The sequence below is a fragment of the Trichoplusia ni genome, chromosome 13 (assembly GCF_003590095.1).
Source record: "Trichoplusia ni isolate ovarian cell line Hi5 chromosome 13, tn1, whole genome shotgun sequence".
Classification (NCBI taxonomy): domain Eukaryota; kingdom Metazoa; phylum Arthropoda; class Insecta; order Lepidoptera; family Noctuidae; genus Trichoplusia; species Trichoplusia ni.
The window spans coordinates 3,677,352-3,698,737 of record NC_039490.1 but is presented as its reverse complement, the minus strand read 5'-3'; the positions used below and the strand labels follow the sequence as shown (position 1 = coordinate 3,698,737).

The 21,386-nt window shown below is 35.0% G+C and overlaps 1 protein-coding gene across 3 annotated transcripts in view; it reads right to left on the bottom strand.

Annotated features, from left to right (window-relative positions):
• LOC113499841 overlaps positions 1–21,386 on the bottom strand; it is a 37,532-nt gene that overhangs the window by 14,445 nt on the left and 1,701 nt on the right. For all 3 annotated transcript variants that reach the window (XM_026880406.1, XM_026880407.1, XM_026880408.1), the window contains exons 2-4: positions 20,434–20,576; positions 9,643–9,980; positions 1,210–1,337 (exon numbers count right to left, since the gene is read on the bottom strand). In XM_026880406.1, the coding sequence (XP_026736207.1) occupies positions 1,210–1,337; positions 9,643–9,980; positions 20,434–20,576 (609 nt within the window). The remainder of the gene's footprint in view (positions 1–1,209; positions 1,338–9,642; positions 9,981–20,433; positions 20,577–21,386) is intronic.

Genomic DNA, 21,386 nt, shown 5'->3' with positions numbered 1-21,386 from the left:
AGTTAGTAAACCGTGCATAAACAATAACGAGAACGTCTCTTCACGATATTATTTTCATCCCTACATATACCGCTTCAATCAATGCGTAAGACAGCGACTAAATTCTTTTGTCAAAGTTTTATGTAGGTAAAGATTCGGAAAATAATTAGAAATGTTATACATTGAATTCACTCTGAAGACACGCATCGGACCGATCAATGATGAACCATAATGTACATACGAGTTGTATTAGTGAGAGTTTACATTATCATATTACGCAAGATTCAATTAATGCGAACAATAGGGAAAACGGCTGGGTTTACATAAAATGTATAACTAGAGTTTAGTCCGACAGATAGATAACTGAAAAATATTACACGTGATCTCGATCTATGATGATCAATGCCATAGTATTACCGTGGTAAAATGAGATCCCACTACTAAGACTCCGCTAACAGTCTGTCCTTCATGATCATCATCCCATCCTTTACCCAACCTTGTTGGGGTCGGCTTCCAGTTACCTACCCTACCGGCTTATAGTTATCAACCCAGTTACCTGGGTAACACGACACTCAGTCTGTTCTTGTGACTTCATATATATTAAGTGTGAGTCTGCCTCCATTTATCAGGATTTTAAAATTAGTTGGGGTTGCCTACGACTGTCAGAACTATAGAGAGATGACGACTAGAACTATAGAGAGATGACGACTGCTGCGGATTAACGTATAACAGCTGCTATCATAGAACTTAACGTCCTTTTCATAAACGAAGGGGTCGGTTTATAAATAGATGCTACCATTTATAAACGATCATTAGCTAGCAAAACTCAAGTTAAATAATATTTTGAACTTTGATATTATAGTTTTATCAAAGAGAAGTTAAAAACCTATACTAATATTTTAAACTAGCGAACAATCGAAAATGTGCATGTGGATCATACACATTAAGTACATCTTATTAAAACATTGACCATCCCGAAAGGATATAATATATCTAGGTAAAACGAATGCCATGATGTATTTTGGCAAACGGTTACTGGCGTCTTTTAGGCATCTTCCCACTCTGGTTTGACAACCAACACCTTAATCATAAACTAAAGCAGACATTGATAGTATCCTAACCGACAACAACCCCGCTTTAGTTCTGAAATTACACGGGCTATCCCGAGGAAATCCACTATATAATAAAATGTAAAATGTTCCAAAATAGGCGATAGGCGTAACGACTTACTTGTTGAACGTGTTGTGAAGGTTGTGAGCGGGCTGCGATAGGTCTATATTGATCGGCTTCGACGGTGTCTGGTCCAACGAAGATCGACTGGACAGATCCGGACCAAGGGTTATATCTAAGTCTTCCAGCTGTAATTGAAAACAAGAATGCATTAAAAGCTTTTTCTTTAACCAACTTACAACAAAGGTTACTTAGTTCTTGTAAAGCAAAAAAAATACGAATTAAAAGGGCGATGCCTCATTTTGCAAAAGGAGCACTAATTACCACCAGGTGCAGCATATAAATGCAAGCAAAGTTTAAGCTCATTTGAAAAACGAGAAGTAAGAAAATTATAAGGGGCTAGATTAGATAAAGTTTCATGAAAAATACACTCGACATTTGTTTACGGGGGTATTTTAATGAAATAATAAAATACGTAATTTCAACTATATTTATTTACTTATTACTGTATGCACATAGGTGTCAACTGAATCTGACTTTTGACCTCATTAATCAATCAAGAAAACGCCGCTTTCTTGATACAGGTCCATCGATAAGTAGGGTTAATGTTTATCAATGAAATACTTTCGTACTATCACATCACATTTATCTTTTTAACTAAATACATAACGACTTATATCCGTATTCAAGAATTTCAAGTATTTTAGATGGACCATAAAAATGCAAGAGGTTTCCAATTACATAAGTCGCTTTACGCCTAACTAAGACAATTGAAGAGCGCGAATCGAATCAATTGTTTTAGATCGATGGGTGTTAGATTCAATGGTAGTTAAGTAATCGTCGAACACGTGCAAAATATTATCCAATTGTAATAAGTGTGAGATATAGGGTACAATAAAACGTAGTATACTATATCTAAACCTAGCCTGGCCTGCCGCCATTTAAATTGATATTGCAGATGTGAAAGCGTAATAGCGCACTATGGTATACTTGTAGAGCTTTGTCTGATTGTCTCTCTTCTAATCCGGAACAGTAGCTTAAACTTTTGTAGGTGGTGGTAGGCAATCCGATAAAGGAATCGGTCAAGTGCGAAAAGGCAACCCTAGACACCAAGGGTTTGAAAAAATACTAAAATGGTCACCAAAAAAATTTATGACTGAACCAACTCCTTTAGGCACCACCTCCTTAATTGTTTTTGTCGCGGCGAAAGCAAAGCATCATCTGTTACAACGTCAAGGTATCTAGATAACATGGTTAGCCTAGTGACAGAAGGTCTAACAGAGAGCGGAACCTTAGCGGGCTTTCATTTTTACCCTACGTGTCAAAAATCCTAAAAAACACACATCGTTTCAATATCCGATACACGCACTAAGAAACAGTAAGTTAGTTTACATTTCTTATAACACACTGTTTACTAATAACAAAAAATCCTTGACAATATGAATAATCATGAATAAGTTTTTTCGTCAATATTGTTCCGTTAACACTTGGCTTACGTAATTCTTTCCGCTATGAGATATTTTCGCACGGAACGCTAGGTCGGTACGTCATACGATTACGTCACACGAATGCATTTTATATTATGTCGGAATTTCTCCTCTTGGTTATATTTAGATGCTTCAGGATTATGATTTTGAAGGTCTTCTATTATTTACGCGCGGATCATTGAAATTCTATATTTCTGATACTATTTAATATGTGGTAAAGTATTCTAAGTATACAAAAAATATGGTTTCGTGAACGGGAATAATGTCACGTCTGAAAATTGTCGGTGTGCGCTGCCACACTTCTGAACTCGAAATAATATTACAGAGGTGGCAGGCCCTCGCAGGCTCTGGACAGAAAGTAAGCAGCGAAGAATTAAGAAGAATAATTTGTAGCAAACCATCTTGGAGTCTTTTTTTTTCTAAAACTCAGTTTAAAAATTGAATGTAACCTAACCCAATATAAAGCAACATTATAAAATCCAATTTATATAAGAAATAATAGCTGTTGCTTGCGACTTCGTCCGCGTGGTTAGAAGAAATTGCGACTATAACTTGAGATTAAACTATCCTATCTCTCAAGTTGGATCGAACTGCACATGGTGTGCGAATTTTATTATAATCGGTTAAGTGGTTTAGGATTCCATTGAGGACAAACATTGTGACACGAGATTTATATATATTAAGATATTAGTCGTTTATTTGCATAAAAGTTAACAAGATTTTGTATTTCTTTTAATTTACTGTGCAGAAACGTAGATTCAAACTACCAGCCTTAAACATACATATCATAAGTAAATTGATTACATTAACGAAACTCATATTTTTTACTTAAGTCATCTATTGTTAGTAACGAGTATATCATCATTGGAAAAGTAGGTCGTATACCATACGGATATAAAAATAGAAACTTTAACATGTCAGTCACGATGAGGTATCAACACCGTTAGAGATTCATCACATTCATCTAACGAGATGTAATCTGAGTCTCGATAAATTTAGGTAGTTTATCGACTGTCATTTTTATTATGGACTTAGCAATTAATGAGGGTTTGATTAAATTGCGAATGATTTACTGTCTGAACGGGATAAAAACATGCTTAGTAATAAACAAATTCGGTATAAGACGTGTGTAAGGCAGCAACATAAATTGGTTAACACAATCCGATTATAAAGCACTGTTATTTCAGTAGTAATTGATGTTTGTATGTTTTAAATATACTGGACGTTAAAATTATTTGTTGTAATGATAACAGAGACTCGTTGAATTTGATTTTACAAATTATAAACTAAATTATGTTTTAAAACTCATCTGCTTTTAACCGGTTTTATTGCTGAAAAAATAGCAACAACGAATATTCGAAATCTTCTGTGCTAGCAACGAGCTTAGACTTAAATCAATTGGTAAAAGATGCGTAGTAGAGTTAAAACATCGAAATAAGTCATACTGAAGAGTAAAGCAAGACATATTGAAGGTAAAATCTTTACGCCCGTATTAAGTGAGTATGCCCCTTAGACCGTATGTAGGTCGCACGGACTAATCTATCTAGCTTAATTACATAGCCACAGGGGCGTATTTGAAACGATTGCTTTTCTAGGCTTGCAAAAAAATTGCCGCTCCCATATTCGTTGTAAAGCATGGAAAAATTAATGAAATGTATAACAAAATAAACTAGTTTAAAGTAAAGCAAATCGAAAACTATACATTTAAGTTGGGAATGAACGAGAGTAAGCGAAATTTCATTTTGATGTGCAAAACTAACAATAGTACTGTATGTAACCGCCATTCGTGTAATTCTACGAGATGATATTATAGATATATATTTGAACTTTCTAAATTAGGTGCGTGGGTTGAAAGAAGACGCAACTAATACAAAAAAACACGCCAACTTTTTTTCGTCTAAAGCCCATACGGAAATCCGCCCCTGTATAAAATCGACCGCAATACCAAAGCTTGTTTTATTAGCACTTGGCTATTATTTTGTAGTTATTACAGTCATAAACGACAATGTCACTTTTTGCTTGTCTAGTAATTGGAAAAAAAAAACACTTTCAAAACACTTTTTTAATGTTGTAAGAGTACGTGTTCCTATACGTGTAAAGGCCTGAATGCAGTATTACACTTAATATACTATAATTATAATTACTAAAATTAATGAGTGTGTATGTGTGTTAATATCAATTACCTACGACATTTTTTTGGTAATTGTAACAAACCTAACACTACCAATTTCCTTAGTTAACAAATTTGATAAAATTGGTATGGATTTTTTATTCCAATGCGTCAGAAGAAGACATCTTTCGGCACGTATAATGGATTTCCACGCGGAAGGACTTGGAAAAGCTTTTCTATTATTATCAGTAAATTAAAGTTAATGGGATAATATTAGACATACTTTAGTTTTAGTACCCTAATAATAACATTATCAAGATACAGCGACTGGAATTTTCCCGTGACGTCATTTCTACGAGCTTCCAAGTTTTGCTTAGTATTGGCGCTACGTCACAAGCTCCCACGCTTGAACTTTAGCAATTTCTCTTTAAGTAAAGCTTAGATAAATACAAATATTACATATGTACATGTGTCATACTTTTATTATCAACATTACAAAACAAATTGGTATTCTTTATGCCTAGTCATCAATCCCATCGATTTATTACAATCGAAATATTTATAGCTGTCTCAAAGTGACAAAGCACCCTAAAATCATGAGGAAGATATCTCTGCGTATGTGTCTTAATAAAACAGTGACGAAACAAAACAATATGTCAACTTGTATACAAACCTATCTTGGCAAATATTCAGCGCCCGAGAAAGCCATGAAGCAACAATTTACAAACAATATTAGACATTCAGTCACCGTTCAAGGTCACTGTTAAATGAGCTTTCTTAAGAACGCATACATAATCATGGTAACGCCGTCGACTTAATACCGTAAACTAGACCAGTTTATTACCTTCTAGGAATGACATTACCCTCTTTAGAAGTCATTGCAAGACTAATGTGGGATTTACATTTAAATTCTTCAAGAACTGGTATGCAGTATCTATTCTGCAGAATGTTATTGCAATCAGAATGGTCTACAACTATCTCGTAAAACAGGATTGTTGTCGTTGTGAAAGAGATGCCGTTTTGTATCGTTAGGCGTGCTCTCTTGCTTCAACAACGGCAATATCCTTGTGTCAAAAGGTTTTGAATAATCCTTATATTTTCCTCTCAATAAAATTCAAAATTGACAATAATGTTTTTAAAGTTAAGTTGACTTATTTCTCCACTTCAAACCAAGCTCAAGTAACATATGACGAGCAGCACCGTGTATAATATTGCATATACGGGGAAATTTTGCACTTCTAACATTTTTCCAAGGGTGCGTAAAGTCACTTCAGATGTCAACGTGAGGTGAAAACTATGACAGCAGGTTGTACATCAACCATAGAATAAGACGAACACTGGATATACAGATCACGGAACGAAATAATCACACAGCCTATGATGCATATTGTCTGGTTCCATAACAGTCAGTATTTGTGCAGCTGTGGGCTATTTGCAATGAGTCAATATAACCACACGTTTACAAAATCGATTAACTTCTGTAACAAAACGTGCTTGACACTATCATTGTTTTGTAAGCGAAGCTGTGCTAAGTCGGCTGTATCGAGTGCTTATTTTTAAATTGTGTTAACTGCAATTTGATAAGGGTACTGGTTATTCTAGACTGTAATAATATAGGTCATGAGGTGAATACAAAATCAAACATTTTGTATTAATGTTCGCTAATTTAAGTCTAGGAATAATTTTGCCCAGGCGAACGTATTAGCCACTTAAGATGTATAAGATATAATTGCAACTTGAACTTCAACTTTCGCCCTACCCATTTTAAACGGCTTGATCGATTTTTATTACACATACCTCAAAAAGCTCCCACATAAAACATTCACCTTAAGTACTTTAAAATTCAATTAAACCATCACTTTAATCATTTTGTCATGTCTTTTTTTAAGAACGCTGGTATCGACGTTTTCTATCCAACTATACTGAGAAGAAATGTCGAAATAAACTCAGGTTTAGGTGCAACAGGTACATTTGGACACGCGTCAGCTATTTTAGTACTAAGTTTCTTAGCCCAACGACGAGAACCCATTAAAATCTGTTTAACTGAGTCATGTCTGAGTTACTTTTGTTTTATTATACTATTTATTTAGCATAATAAATATTACGTAACTTATGTCAAGTTTTGAGACCGTGACCATACTTGAAATAGTTACAAATACGCATTGTCAAACTCTTAACAGACAACAATTAAGAATAATGCGGTCTGTGTTACAAACATTAGCATTAAATCTATTATCAGATCTAGTAGTCGAATAAGGTTGTTCTATTTCAAGATGGGTTGCAAAGCAGTAACTTTAAATGAAGCATGAAACTAGAACATTAAATACGAATGGATTAATCACTAAAGGCAACATGGTTCTACTCAATCCGATAATTGAGCAATTTGGATTTGTCTTTTTTTTTCAGTTATATCGGAGTACTCGGGATGTAGATAAAGGGTGCCCGAAAGGTAAAATGGCAAATTGGCAAAGTGATATGATGACGGGCTTTTAGCGACATTACAAATAATTTGGAATTTATCACACCCGCGCTATGTAAGGAGCTTTAGCAAAATCCCTTGCGGCATAAGCTTTCAGTTTATTTGCGACATTCGTGTATCCACGTAGATATTTCAATATACTTCTGAAATTAAAAAAACAAAGGAATACCTCAGAGAACAGATAGATTCCGAATTCAAGCGGAAAGCGACCCTGTTTGTTACAAACGCACTTTCATACTTCATTCAAACCCAATTTCGCAAGGACATAACTAACATATTCCATGAATACGTATTTCTCCTGCATTTTAATCTGGTCATACGCGATGATATAAAACCAGCCGTGATCTCATTTATTATGCAAGTTCATTGTCATGGTCGTCGTCGAAGGTTGTGAACTGAATGAAGACCAGTTTTGGATATATGCTGGACTGTGACGTATCATACAAGTATTAGTGAATTAGTCGGCCGGAAAATTGGCAGCATTGTGTCTTGTGGATGAGTTCGGATTAGAATTATAAAGAAACTAGGGGCCCAACGAAATATAGTAATTTGATCGCTACCTGAACTATCGTTTGATAATATCTGGTATTACGGTTTTGATTTCAATTTGGGAGAAATTATTTATTCGATTATTCTAAAGCCGTATAAAAATAAGTATTGAATACTCAGAGACATTTCTGACACTTACTTCTACTTTTTCAGAAACGCATCATGACAAAAAAATCGTTCATTCGTTTTGGTCAATCGACCAATCATTTTATTTGTGTTGGTCTAATCAGTCGTGATCAGTATATTTGACTATAGTTAAAATTAATTAGTCTTTCAGAAACTGTATACGAAGAACTAAATGTTAATTACGGAAAGAAAGATTTCGGGCTTAAATAACGAGTCGTCCGAAGTTATTTCAAGACTTAGGTATTTCAAAGACCATTAAGTCACAACAATACGTGTTTTATGGGTTACTCTTTATTACCTTTTTATTGCTAAAGCACTGAAGTTCTGATCTAAGGAAACCGCAAATTACTCTGCGATTTAAAAGGCAAAGATGACCACAAATTGAGTTTTACTTTCAGCCTCATTGAAAGCGAGTGTGATGGTGCGTTTTTTTCACACGTGCTTGTAAAACTAATAATATAGATATACTTACTGCAGTCTACAATGATAGTTTATGTGTGTTACTTTGAGAAAGACGGGAAAATGTGAGTCAGTTATTTGAACAAAGGTTTTCGGGCCATTATTTGAAACACGGCAAAAATATCATGTTGTATGTGAACCCCTTAATGTGTATTTTTTTGTAGGTTTTGTTTTATATGTTTGGATGGCGGCAAAAAAAATATTCCAGCATAGAAATGATGGAATTACGGTTCATGCGAAACTGTTGACGGACGGACAGACAGCTAATTCTTAGTAATGTGAAAAATAAAAAAACATTGTGAGGCGTTATAATGTTACGTATTCAATTGATGTAAGTGAGTGAAATTCGAAGTCTAGTCAATTACTACAGAGAGAGAGCGAGCTTATAACATTATTATTGTTAATAGCTAAAGTTATTTTTTACGTAATTCAATTTCTACACTATAGTGATTTCATCTACGCATTGAAGAAGGAAGGATAACTTTATTTCTATATCTTTTGAGCAGCAAAACATGTTATCTTTGGACCGCCTTTCATACATTTACCCAAAAAAACTTCCCGAAGTCCTGAGTAAATATGTAGAAAATTATTACCTAAGATTTTCGCGTTAATCGAATCGCCCGACTAGTTTCCGACCGAACTAGAGACCTTCATCAAAAGCTGACGTGACGGGCAGGGTCGCGAGTCGAGTTCGACTAATTAGATTTTGGTAGGGTTTCGAAACTAGTCGCGCAGTTAAACGCGAAATAAACCGAGTAAACCGTGATCAGATAATTATTTATGAACCCGCCTTATGAGGGGTGTTATTATAATTCGTTCTGTTGTTGTAACTTTAATGACCGACGTCTAGCTGATGGGTGAATGAATACTATTTCATACCGATATTTCCGACATGAATTACAATTTCAATTTTAAATGTTTATTCAAATAACAAGGAGGGTACGTTTAGGCTACGTTTTAATTTTGTAGCTATAAACTCCAGTTACTGCAATTTGTAGGTACATTTCATTACTAACAAATTAACTTCATTTAAGGCTGTCTGTAAGATCGCTATCAAAGATAAGAACGGTCATTATGCATCTGATCTTGAAACACCTTTGTATTTTTATCTTCCTTTATTTGTTCTTTTAATGTAAGATAAAGTTCATGCTATTGTTTGAGGTGTTCAAAGTTCTATACCACACAATAAAATACGATATCGGTCACCTATGACCGATGTTCCACGGGTGACCGACACGCCGTACATCACCGGTGACCGACGCTATAAATAGAACAAGACTCACCTGTGGATCGTCATCCTGCACCAAACTCCTTCTCTTCATCGCATACTCCTTTATCAACGTACTGTTTTCAGAATTCGTATCCACATTGAACGTTTTCAATCTCAACATCGGGCTTATCTGACCTAACGGGTTATTATATTTGTTGTACGTCAGATACTTGTTGGCCGACTGGTTGCCCGATTGGTTGAGGTTGTTGAGCAACAGGTTGTGGGTGAGTGAAGGAGGATTTGAGGGTACTTCGACTATGTTTTGTATACTCGGCCTCTGCATCCGTTTCTTGGGCTTCACGTATGTTCGAGAGTCGAACTTGTGTTTATCTGGCATTGAGAGGATTTCATCTGAAACAAAATATTTCATTATTGATTTATCATATCGTAAACTTACTGGTCAGTCATTTTCAATGCTGATTTCTCGTTTGGTTGTCAATTGTGGTAACGAAATGATAGAGAATCAGGAACAGATTTAGTTACTCAATTTTAGAACTATAATTTGGGCGGAAAACTGCGAGTCTTCAATTAATTCTAATTTCTTTATTTCTAACTTCCACTAATTTTAGTTGACCAGAATACTGCAGTGATCTTTTATACAATCCATTCATTATAATTAAGGTAACATACAACGAAAGGTTACACAATTGAATACAATGAATGCAAGCTACGAATAATTATTCTTCGCATTCATTCACTTCACAATAGGGTGTCAAAATGAATAAACATGTTCTAACCAAATTACGAGTCAAGAATAACAGTATTTTTGTCGATAAAGGACTTCTTATCAATACAAGATCACCTATTAATCGAAACAAATGAACGCGGAAGCAACCACAGAGCGAAGTTCAACAAACCCATTAAAAATCGCATCTCAGAGAAGCATTCAAAGATATCCTCAACCATTGAATTGCAAATCCTAATTTTATAGATTTAAGGTTTCATTTCGCACGATTTGCATATCACGTTAGGTGGTAAAATAAAAGCGTCGAAATTGAGTTCGCAACGCACTAGAGTCATAGAAACGTATTTAATTGGTGGACGATTTGCATTCGGTGTGCGAGAGTGGTCGCGGTCAGGAAGTGCCGGTGACAGCTGTAACGATGTTATGACAGGAATGCGTGAGCCGAGTGCTAAACATAACACTCCTTATTTTAAGCCGGTTAAGGTAACGGAGGAAAGCTTGGGCGTCACATCCTTTACTGCAGCTCTGTAAATATTATATGTTGTTTTTTTTAGTTAACATAAATCTAGTATATTTATTTAACTTGGCAGTTGAGTCTTTATTCGAATGTTAGACTAGTTTTCCAGACCATTCAAGACGCACTCACCTAATTATACACGAAACTACCCAAAATACAACATTCCTATACAAATAGAACGATTTCCTTATTCATTATGAAGAGAGAATCAAAATATCTGATACTCAGAAAAATGTAAGTGGATGTTGGCACGAGGATGAGTCACGTTCAAATCTGTATTGAATGTTATGTACACACTTTAACAAGAGGTGTTGACATACGATACCAGAAGTGGTGAGTATGATGAGATGAGACAACAGATACACAAGTATTTTGGCGACATTTTTTTTTTGGGGTTATGACATCATCTAAGTCGGAAGCAGCTAAGTACCAATGTTTTACAAGGAGCGACTGTCTATCTGGCCCTAAACCCAGTTTATTACCTTGGCAGCTCGATACCCCTTAGTAAGACTAGTTGTCAGACTTTCTCACTTCTAACTACCCATAACGACTGTCAAAGATGTATAAGTAAAAGCCAGGACAGCACAGACTACCATAATATAAAGTGCCTTCCGAAACACGGAGATGGTCACTATCCACGGGACAACCGTATCAAACGTTTCTTAACCTGTGACCTATCAACTTGCACAGTTGTAGTTTAACCAGAGCTCTTCGCCATATTTTAACAGTTAAGAGGTCAATCCTGGATTTTGGGCAACATAACTGAAATTGACAATCTAAAGGCGTTATATTCTTTTTAGGTAATCTGAGTTCAGAATCTAATTATTAACAAGCGTGACTTATCTAAAACATACTTATCCAATCATTATCACCGATTATGATTTTAACGAGTTGGAAAAAAAAACATGAGATTCGTCACACAAAAAACAAGGTCACTTATCAGATAAATCGAAATATAATATCAAGATAATCAGAGAAAGTCGACAAAACTTTAATATTTTCAATCTCATACATTTTCCTAAAAAGTAATCCACATTTTGCCTGTACATATAAAGGGAACTTTCATCAAAACAAAAATGGCTGCAGTCTTTAGGCAAAATACTTCTATTCTCCATATACCACAAATATCAATATAACACAATCCATCAATTCATCTTGTCAGAATAGCATACGCATAGAAAGTGAAACGTTTATCGTACAAGTTTCGAATATTAATTGACGTGTGGGTAGCAATAACGTTACTGTATGGACTGCATTTGTTACGAGTCGGATTGAGTTTGTGTATGCTAATGTGCCACTTAGCATCAGATTATGTATAAGGATACCATGGATTTCAAGAAATTAAATGCCAAATTGAGCCTCTTTTGTTTTTGAGACGATTTCTAATACAACCTTTTTTGTTTTGTTTTTTTTTTGGGTATCCAGTAGAGCCGAGCCGTAATGGCAGCAAATTCATGACTGGTTGAGTAACTCAAGCCTAGTCAATTTGTGTGGGAAGTGGAAGGTTGCGAATTCGAGTAAGTAATGACAGGCCACTTGATAAAATACGACATTACAGCACCTTATTTAGAAAATAGCTTTAAGATAAAATCTCGTCTATTTTTTCTCGATACATATCTACAGATTGTTGAGCTTAATAACATAAGTAATATAAGAGAAGGATCCTTGAATTGGTGACTAATTTTCTAGCTTATGTTCTACGCAACACTGGGCAATGACCTCCAAGTCTTTCTATCTTCCCAAAACCTCGAACTAAACTTGGCAATGAAAAAGAAAGGCCACATGATAATGGCAAGTATATTAATACTCAACGACATATAACTGACCTACTCACACACAGCTATCGGCTAGGTAAACACGTTAGCTAATTGCAAAGTCTAGTCTATTTATCTCGGCCTACAGACGTCGTGAATCACGATAAGCCAGGTATATGTGAGGACGCATCTATTATGGGAAACCGTTCGAGCAACAAGCTCCTACATGATTACTTCCTGTAGTATCAATTTATCAATTAACTTGGAATCCGAGTTTTTGCGACGTCTCGACTCTAATAGGCAAGTGGCGGTAGAAAACTTTTTGTTTCCGTTGCAGATTTCTCCGTAGTCAGTGACATTTAGGTTTCATGTTTTATAGAAAGTGAGTTTTTACCGAAATACGGATTTCAAGTAGCAAATCGAAAGTACCAAGTTTTGGAATTCGGTACGGAATTAAGATTTTTGATACAAATGTCAAGTTCGTTGACACTTTTCGGAGATAACGCCTACTGATTGCATATTTGTCGGTCGCCAGGCGAAGCTTTAGGACTCGGATTTTCAATATCGTGTCTTGAGGATATTTCATCTTATGAATCTCAAATTTTGTAGCACAAAGTTCCCCATGTGGGTTCGTATATGTGCCCGGGAAAAGACGTCCAGACACTTCGTGGTCTTGCTAGGGATGCAGATTAATGTCAGTCCTGATTATAATTATCGACTAGCCGTCGTTCTCCAGAATCCAAAAACGAAAAGGCAAGTCGAATTTGACCTGATATTCTTTGTTGATGAGTCCTGTGCCAAGTGTTCCGGGTTCGAGGAGCCGTTCATAGACCTTTTCTGGTGGACTATGTAACTGTTCTCAATGTGACAAAGAGCACTTAATCATTTAGCGGAAAATTACCGGAGGAATCATTGGCTGATATTTTATACTCTTCTATTTGGGTTTTAGCTTAAAAAAATGTGCTACAGTTCAGGTAGAAGATAAAATCAAATTATTAATACAGATTTTACTTTTTCACAATTTTGTTCCTGTACCCAATCGATTTATACCAGGTAATATAAAAACGCATATAAACTAAAAGACATAAAGTGCATTTTTCAATGGCAGACTAGAACAGCAAAGTGATCACAGTATAATTGGATGATTGCTGTAGTGACATTGAACGGGGCAGGAATGATCTACGCATAAGTGTATCAGTAGACCACGATATACAAAATTGCGATACAATCGTAATTGGAGAAAAACTAACTACTATTACAAAAGAACGTGATCCAAAATATAAGAGGAACATTTATAATTCAAGCAATTATGGAAAGCATTCTCATACTACTTAACAAAATAGCTATCTAACCTTCTCTCATGTTTTCGCCAAAACACATCCAAAATTGGATTAAGGAATTAACGTAGTGCAATATGGGGCGTATAAATCAGTTCCCTTAAGAAGGGAAGAAGAATTTAATATCAATGGAAGATGTATTGATAGTATTGTTTAGACTGGTAGCGTCATGCAATAATATTCATTCACGAGTTTCAAAACAAACATTCGATTGAAAGTGGCAGAACTACAACAAATACATACTAAATCTAAGTATTTTACTGAGTACTTTAATTATATCAAAGGAATCTCATGTCTTTTTCGTACAGTTAAAAAAAATACAATCTGGTGTCCTCACGATGTTTTCTTTTACCGTTTCAGCAAGTGATAATCCGAAAAATAATTCGACTTTTATTGGTGCCGGCATTTGAACTTGCTGCCTTTTACTTAGCAATCCAACAGTCAAATCGCTACGCTATCACATCATCTCGAATATCTGACGAAGCATTCAATGTAATTTGGCACACGCGAAATCCTAAAGCGAAATTTGACGCCGCATTACACTGGGCTGTATTATAAACTTGGTTTTATATTACAACCATTTCTGTTGAGGGTTTATGATAACGATTGTACTTATCCATAGGGTTGTCAGAACTTGTATGAGTCGGTAAATACTTAATGATAATAAGGAGAAATCGAATCGGAGAAATTCTGGATGGAGCTTTTTAATTCTCATTCCCGATTAATGGGCACAATGCGATGTTTTTTTTGCTTTCTAAATAGATATTCATGCCCTATTCTCAAGGGTTTTGGAAATTTTATCTACAAATATATTGCACCAAATAAATATATCAACCACTGTTTCTTTAAGATAAAACCAATCCTTAAAAGTAATCAAGCGACAAACGTGAGACAATACAAATTGAAAAAGGGAAGGTCTGACTAAATAACGTATTTTATATGAGATTTCTTTTGAAGTAACCTACATACACGGCATCATGATACCGGATCATTGTAGAGAGCCTATGAGCCGTGTCGAATGTCATTAGATCGGCTACCAATTTATTGTCCAGGTTCGTTCCTTTGTTTCACAATAGAGACGATGAAAATGATTAACAGGAATTTTAATTACATTTATAAAGGATGCTGTATATTTGTACCGGTGAAAAAAATAGGGTGTTAATCGGACGATATATTTTTTTAAAATTTAAAAGTCACAAGATATTTTTAATTTAAAACGTTTTTCGATTAATGACGACCCTACTTAATAAAAACAACTTTAAATTCTTGATTAGCAAGTAAATAATTAAGTGGTTTGTAATTAAATGCAAAAAAAAAATATGCTGTAACTTGCAGTCTGGGAATTCTCAACTATTTAAATATTGACGTAGCGACGTCGCAAGTATATAAACGAAATCTCTAAGAAAACAAGTTAAATATAAACATGAGATAAAACTATTAAAAGCCCTACTAGTACCCGTTTTAGATGGAACAGCTTTAAATAAAAAGCGTAGCGAAGAGAAAATACTATTTTTGTACTATTTGTTTTGTTCGACGCTTGCTCAAAAGCGCGGCCATTTTATCACGTAGACTACATTTAAAGCTCTGACTCTTATCGCTTTCAATCCGACAGATTGATCAATATGTATGTACACTCATTAGCGTACTGTGCCAAGCGCCATTATTGTACATAACATACTTTGAGAGTATAGAACAATTGTCAGATAGACGCTAATGCCGTTTAAAAAAAAATGGAGTTCCCACTTCACATGTTTTAGGATTTCAAATATTATAAATTCAAAAATTGCAATCCCTCTTTTTTCCCCCTTTCCGATTAAAAATTATATTGTTGGAGATCCCACTTCAAGTGCATAAGAACTTATAACAAGAACGTTTTGATCTAAATTAATAGAAAAAAAATGATATATAATCACAATAAATCAAAATATAATCAAAATATAAATAAATAAGATAATATATTATTATTATGTTACTTACATAATAATAATATATTATATCTTTTCATTCAAAAGCAAAGTTCCAACCGCATATTCAACCCACAAATGGGAAATAACCAACTTAACAAAAAATTGAGCACAAGTCGACGTTAGAGGCACACTAATTTTCAAATTAACCTCTCCTAATAAGTAAATAAGGTTGCTATACTCACTTGATGAGCAATTTACGAGCTAAAACGACTCAAGCGTTTAAACGACTGTAAATTAGTTCGGTTCGGAGTTCCGAGTATACTTAGGTATTGACTAACCATTTTGAAACGATTGAAAAAGTGTATTAGATTGAATAATTAATGTTATCAGATTGAGTACATTCGTTTTCAACTTCAAAAATAAGGTGGTATTTTGTTTTTAATGTTTGTTACCTCAGAACTTCGGACTGGATGCACTGATTTTTCATTTTACGTCAAATCGCTTATTTCAAGATTGGTTCAGTAATTTTATGTTTGAAGTCGGCTAGTTTTGTTGTTAAAACAATATTTTGTATTTTAGGATTATGTCAGATCTTAATGTGCAATATTGCAGAGTCAATAGAGCCGTATACCAACAAAAGCAAAATTACATTCATTAAGCAAGAACGTAATATTTTATCGTAATAGTTCATACAATATTTTATCTGCAGTGTGTATTAATATTTAGGTTCAAAAGATAAAGTAATTACTGGACAAACAAGAAGCAAGAACAAGGTTGCACTTTTTCCTTATTTAAATTGTTATAAGTACATAATTTGCTTTATTTATACTATAACAGCTGACAATATTTACGACGTGAAGAAACGTGCTACAGGAAAATCGACCTTAAGTCTTATAAGGAGGGTGTCATTTTCAGTTCTACTATTTAAATACTAAGTGAAGTGAATTACAGGTGCAAGTAGGATTAATGATATGTATAATTGCCAATTGTAGTAATTTGAGTAAATTGTCTCGAACAATTTTATAAGCTGATATACTTGAGATAGGTCTAATAGGTGAGTCTATTCTTTATTAAAGTATAAAGATAGAGCAGGATAGAATAAATAAATAAATAATAATAAATGCGGACAACATCACATACATTGTTCTGAACCCAAAGTAAGTTGCTAAAGCACTTGTGTTATGGAATTCAGATACAACGAAGGTACCACATACACCCAGACCCGAGACAATGTAGAAATGTTAATTTTTACATTGACCCGACCGGGGATCGAACCCGGGACCTCAGAGCTAGCGACACCTTGAAACCGGTGCGTACGCCACTCGACCACGGAGGTCCTCAGCATAGAGTACACAAAGTACGAAAAAATATCCAAAAACATGAGAAATTAAAACAAACCTACGCATACATACGACCTTCATATACTAATTTGATCGCCCAATCAAAATGAATAAAAAAATAAAATAGCAAAAAGAAAAACGCGTGAGTAAACCGTACGGTACATTCAAATTAAGATTGATCAAATTAGGTCACTATCACTCTTAACACAAGACTGTTAAGCTTATATAATTTTGTTTATTCGCAATGATTACTGAAACACTAAAACACATTGCTTCATAATATTTCATAACTGTTACACATACAATGAGAATGCTCTAGTATTATTGATATCTGGACTAGTCGTATTTTAGTGTATGAGAACTCTTTGATCTAGCGTTGAGAGTTCGTATCTAGCACACCTATTTCCCTAACAGTTCCTTGGTAGATATTGCTGTTAGCATGTGTGCAACGTTTTATCAATGAGTTTGTCGAAGTGAAATGTTTTTTTTTCTTCTAAACTTAGGATTATCATCACATTTATATTTCTTTTTTGAGAACCCTGAGAAGAAATGGGGATAGCCCAATTAGTTTCTGTTTAGACGGGAGTCCTAATCATGAGGTGGCGAAAAAGGACAGAGTTGCACCGAAATTAGTCAGTCGATTACGATAAATACGTAAGTAAACCGTTGTATCATTTACGTAAAAGCCCCTCCCGATATAAATCTCTCTGTACTTTCATTAAGCAGCAATTGCAGCATATCAACAACAATATATATAGAACTTGACATACGGCACTTGGCCAAGTAAGTGATCTATCAACTTAACGTTAAAAATCATTTATGCGTCAAAAACTTCAGAGTTGATTTTCCATTCAATAATATTCAGACAGCCACTAATTTCAGCAGTGTTGCCATTTATTTTTTCTTTACCACTTTTTTATTTATTCTTCTACTTCTTATAATAATCACTTATTACATATATTACAGAGCCCGACAAAACTATTTGCATAGACAAAGTTCATAACCTTCTAAACCTTGTAAATAAAACCCCTATAGATAACACCAAGACAGGCGTAGCCACAGACACATTCTAGCATCTAATCCCCACAGTATTGATACCCATACTATGGTGACTGAATATAAAAAATAGTTATAGAAAATAATTTTAAAGCTTCGTGGTACAAAAATTTGAAGCGTTTTCAACAGAATTTTATCGTTCTCTATTTACAAACGCGGTACAGTAGTTGTATTATCTACATAGATTAGTTTATTTTATTACCGTACAATGAATGAAATGATAAATTTCATAACAGTCGTATGGGCGGACATATCTCACGTCATATATTTTATATGACCGAAAAACAAGCCATTTTCACCGTTATGCTACAAACAAAGCTTTTAAATGTCTGTGAGATTTATGGCTTGCTTAAGCCGGAATCATGTAATACCTATCCAGTTTTCCAGCCACTTTTAAAACGTTACAGTATTGACTCTAGGTGCGCGGTTCCAAAATGTCATTCCTATGCAGAAGAGCCGGCCAGAAGCTACCTGTTAAATGCTTGAAGCAGACTATAACTGCCAGGTTCAAGCTGTATCATGTATAAAGTAATATCACTGCAGCTTTGAAAGTGTGATAGCGCACTACACGTCGTAGAGAAGCGGGTCTCTACCTTATGCATGATACACTGGAGACTCCAAGGTTACCTCAAACAACATCTAGCAGTCTCAAAAACAAGAAACAGGTGCCGATAGGGCCTTGATTTAGTTTTTTTTGCACTTAAGGAAGAGACCCGCTGTCGCGCTTCCAAAACTGCGGTAATATCACTTTAAGACGAGGTAGTAGGCCTGCAGGATCTACAGGAAAATGCAAAATTTAGTTTCATCGCGATTCCGATGATTAATTATTTTTGGTGTTTAACTAATTTAGTCCAAGTAAAGGCATCGGAATACTTGTGCGTGACGAATAGCTATGATTTCCCCCGATGAATTGGATGTCCAGGAGGATTCCAAAGCCTCATCAAAGAAAAATCCTGTCTCTTAATTTCGCGCTTTCAATAAAGAGGTGCAACAAATTAGTTGGCGTACGTGCAACCGAGAAATACATACATCCGTGATGTCGTATTTATTAAATGTGACAGATAAATACTATCAATCCTTATCACAAACAAATTACACATGTATTGAAGATTATACATGTCAACTTCAATTTGTTTTAAGACAAGAAAATTTATAGACTGTTAAAGTCTGTATTTAAAATGTTATTCATCGTATGCCCATTGCGCCTTAAATGAGGTGCTTTATATAGACACTTCTTGTTTACCCGTTTATTGCTTTGTATAATATTCAAGGTCAAAAACTTAGCTGCAGAACATTAATTGCACACAATGTACTATAAGTATATGCATGCATAAGTATGTTTTAAAGGATAATCTTTTACATAAACCTTCATCTAAAATTAACTCGGGCAATGACTAAGCACTTTACTAGTCAAGGATTAAAATTCCACTGTTTTGTCAGTGTTATCTAAAGAGTCGCGGTAAAGTTGCGGTTCTATGTAAGGAATTCTACGCCCGAGGTTGCAGGTTCGATCCCTATTATCCTTACCCAGGTAAGCTTCTATGCGAAATTACAGTTTTCGAACTTTGAATTATTCTAAGACAAACACAAAAACGGCGAAGGTGACAATTATGACAAACCCTGGACGCTACTAGCATGGGAGTGTTGCACATGTAGGTACTCCAGAGCGAAGATCAACTATTGAACCTTTCGTGTATGGAAAGAGGCCTATGCCTAGCAGGGACCCGAGCTTGTATAATTTAACAGTACCTAACTCCCTCAAAATACGAATTCCTGAACCGTTACAGTAATAATACTAAGCGGGTCTATAAACATCGACAGACAAGTCGAAACATGTTGAAATTTACACATGTTCTTTAATATTAGTCAATGATCATCAATGATGTAATATAAACAACACGAATACTAAGTCAAAGGTCTCAAAGTCGATCCAAATTCAGGCATTGACGTTTCTCATGTTGTGTGCCTTTAAGAAATAAATATCACAGCTTCAGTGTTTCGGAAGGCACGTTAAAATGTGGATCCTTTGCCGTGTTACGGGAGTAAGGTAACAGAGTTCATCTGTATGAAATGCCGTCCTGTCCGACTACGGGAGAGTAACTCCTGCGCAGTTGTGTGGTGCCTTGCAACACTAGCAGCCAAAGCCGAAATCGATCAGACATAATTAAAAGGCATTAAATTTAATGATCACAAACACTTATCACTTACTTTTGAGTATGTTGTCAAGTACTGAATAGAGGTCTTTCTCCATTTTCTGGTAATCATTGTCCTCGTTGATTGGCCAATCACATGATAAGTTCCAATCCACAATATCAACATTCTGGCCCGAGTCATCAGGGACTGTGCATAACCTGAGAACAAGGATATTACAATTAATTTTTGTTATGATCTTTGACCTAAATTAAGTCAGTTCAGATGCCAAAAGGCAGCTTCAAGACTGATGACAGGTTGTACATTTCAACCATTGATTAATATTGTTTGAACCCTCGAGAAAAAAATAGAACACAAATATAAATATTAAATACATTTATATTAAATTAATTCCAAAGCTTTCCCTCAACTGATCCTATGGTTACCTAACAGAAACCACTGATATAATTTATTTATGTTGTGATTATAATATAAATGCATACAAATATTACAATGCCAGGCACAGGCTGCTTCAGATATAGGGAATTGAGCATTGATCATTTTAAACCTTCATATGTACTGAAAAATTCAATTCAAAAAAATTCATAAAATGTAAGTAGCCAAGTAATTAATGTGTTACTCTGTCTGTCTGTCTATCTGTTAAACGACTACTTTCACGTCTAAACCACCGAACTGATTTTAATGAAATTTGGTACAGAGATAGAGGTGACCTTGAGAAAGAACATAGGATAGTTTTATCCCGGACTTTTCAAGAGTTCTCTTGGAAACGCGATATAACCGACCTCGACGCGGGCGAAAAGCTAGTATGGTATAAATTATCCCATTATCAAAATTCTAAGCACACAACAATTCTCCCATCCATAATCAGTTCACGATGATACTTTAAATAAGCGATTACAACGCCGCTCTAATCTCCTTATTACAATATAAACCATTTTGAAATACAGTCTCATAAACTAGATTCCTAAGAACTGCACTGAATTTACTGTAGCATGCATTTAGAATATAAA